This window comes from Topomyia yanbarensis, chromosome 1 (genome assembly GCF_030247195.1).
Source record: "Topomyia yanbarensis strain Yona2022 chromosome 1, ASM3024719v1, whole genome shotgun sequence".
Lineage (NCBI taxonomy): Eukaryota > Metazoa > Arthropoda > Insecta > Diptera > Culicidae > Topomyia > Topomyia yanbarensis.
In genome coordinates, this window is record NC_080670.1 from 128,406,572 (window position 1) to 128,409,344 (window position 2,773).

At 26.9% G+C, this 2,773-nt stretch overlaps 1 protein-coding gene across 1 annotated transcript; it reads left to right on the forward strand.

Moving 5' to 3' along the window:
• The first annotated feature begins 1,372 nt into the window (after window positions 1–1,372).
• Window positions 1,373–2,572, forward strand: LOC131675916 (uncharacterized). Its single transcript, XM_058955044.1, has one exon. It carries the CDS (start codon window positions 1,373–1,375, stop codon window positions 2,570–2,572), a length of 1,200 nt encoding a protein of 399 aa, XP_058811027.1.
• Window positions 2,573–2,773: the final 201 nt, after the last annotated feature.

Consider the following 2,773-nt stretch of genomic DNA (forward strand, 5'->3'; position numbering starts at 1 on the left):
TTTTTAAATTTTTAAATTTTTAAATTTTTAAATGTTTAAATTTTAAAATTTTTAAATGTTTAAATTTTAAAATTTTTGAATTTTTAAATTTTTAAATTTTTAAATTTTTAAATTTTTAAATTTTTAAATTTTTAAATTTTTAAATTTTTAAATTTTTAAATTTTTAAATTTTTAAATTTTTAAATTTTTAAATTTTTAAATTTTTAAATTTTTAAATTTTTAAATTTTTAAATTTTTAAATTTTTAAATTTTTAAATTTTTAAATTTTTAAATTTTTAAATTTTTAAATTTTTAAATTTTTAAATTTTTAAATTTTTAAATTTTTAAATTTTTAAATTTTTAAATTTTTAAATTTTTAAATTTTTAAATTTTTAAATTTTTAAATTTTTAAATTTTTAAATTTTTAAATTTTTAAATTTTTAAATTTTTAAATTTTTAAATTTTTAAATTTTCAAATTTTTAAATTTTTAAATTTTTAAATTTTTAAATTTTTAAATTTTTAAATTTTTAAATTTTTAAATTTTTAAATTTTTAAATTTTTAAATTTTTAAATTTTTAAATTTTTAAATTTTTAAATTTTTAAATTTTTAAATTTCTAAATTTCTAAATTTTTAAATTTTTAAATTTTTAAATTTTTAAATTTTTAAATTTTTAAATTTTTAAATTTTTAAATTTTAAAATTTTAAAATTTTAAAATTTTTAAATTTTAAAATTTTAAAATTTTAAAATTTTTAAATATTTAAATTTTTAAATTTTTAAATTTTTAAAATTTTTAAAATTTTTAAATTTTTAAATTTTTAAATTTTTAAATTTTTAAATTTTTAAATTTTTAAATTTTTAAATTTTTAAATTTTTAAATTTTAAAATTTTAAAATTTTAAAATTTTTAAATTTTTGAATTTTTAAATCTTTAAATTTTTAAATTTTTAAATTTTTAAATTTTTAAATTTTTAAATTTTTTTAAATTTTTAAATTTTTAAATTTTTAAATTTTTTAAATTTTAAAATTTTAAAATTTTAAAATTTTAAAATTTTTAAATTTTTAAACTTTTAAATTTTTAAAAGATTCGAGTGTTCGGGTTATTGTTATCAATTACCGCGCGCAATTAGCTCCGTATAAAATTACCGTTTTTTGGTAGTAAACCAGGCAAAATAGCAGTGCAAACAGTGTCAGAAGATTAGTTTGATCTGAAGTTACACCGGGAAAGTGGAATTTTGTAAAAGTATCGGTCGAATTGTTAGTTTTTCGCGAAGAACGGATTGTTTAATACCGAGTGATAACAGTGCACGAGAAACACACTAATACACGCGGAAAGATATATTCCGAGTAAAAGTGGATACTAAATAACAACAAGCGAGTGTTTTAGGTAGAAAATGTCTCCCCACGGCGGCGGCAGTAGCGGCGGCCCGATGTTCAACGGGAGAAGCTTCCCGGCACTAGGGTTACTTCCTCAGTGCAAAGATGGACGGTACCTCGTAGTTGAGCGTACGGACCAAGCACAAACACTGGAAAAGCTTTCCCCTTTTCTGATCGATAAAGCCATCAGGAATTGTTGTGGAGACGTTGCCAGTATCAAACGTATTAGGGACGGCAAAATATTGGTGCAAACTAAGACTGGTAAACAAGCTAACCAACTAGAGAAATTGAAAACTCTTACGGAAGGAATAAATGTATCAGTCACTGAACACAATACGCTGAACTTAAGCCGAATTGTCATCTCATGCAAAGATCTCCTCTACATGAAGGATGATGAAATTTTGGAAGAATTGCGTCCCCAAAAAGTTATAAAGCTTGATCGAATTAAAAGAAAGGTAGATGGCGAGCTAGTGGAAACTTCGTCAATAATATTAACCTTGTCCATATCAATACCACCACCAGAGATAAAGATAGGGTTCATTGTGGTACCAACGAGACCGTACTACCCCCGCCCGATGAGATGCTTCCAGTGCCTCGCCTTTGGACACCTCGGAAAGCATTGCAAACGAGAAAAAACTTGTGCAAACTGTGGAGACAAGCACCATGGCGACGATTGTAGGAAAACCCAAAAATGCGTGAACTGTGAGGGCGCACATGAGTCCATCAGCCCGCAATGTCCTGTATGGATAAAAGAAACCAAGATAGTCCGATTGAGAATAGATCAAAACATACCCTTTTACGAAGCAAGAAGATTAGTAGAGCAAAGTGAACCGCCCCAAGAAAAATACGCAGATATAGCCGCGAAAACTGCAGCTAGTGTCAATACCAGTAACTGCAAATGCAAATGTACTTGCGATAAAACCACACACGAGTTGAGAGAAAAAACACCCGAACCCATAGCAACAACGTCTATACAATCCAGCGAATTGGACCTACCGGGGAAAGTTACACAAATGGCAGAAAGTAACTCATCCCCACAAGCGAAGAAAACAAAAAAATTCTACGAGGACATTATTAGCAGCGACTGTTCTGAACCAAACCTAACATCTCAACTAAGCTTACGAGCAAAATCTGGTATCAGAATTACAAAAAGAGGCCGTGGTCGTCCGAGAAAGGTTGCACAGCAGAGCAGAGGAGAGGAAATGGACGACGAGTAAAAATGTATCCTACAACTATGCATAGAACTGACAAAATGAGCGAAGAAATAAACCACACCATGATGTCTTGGAACATCCAAGGCCTCAGAACCGGAAAAGCAGAACTAGAGATCATCATTAGCGAGAAGAACCCTCTTGTCATATGTCTTCAAGAAAGCATGTGTTCGACGGACCATCAAGCAAAAATCAACGGATATTCGA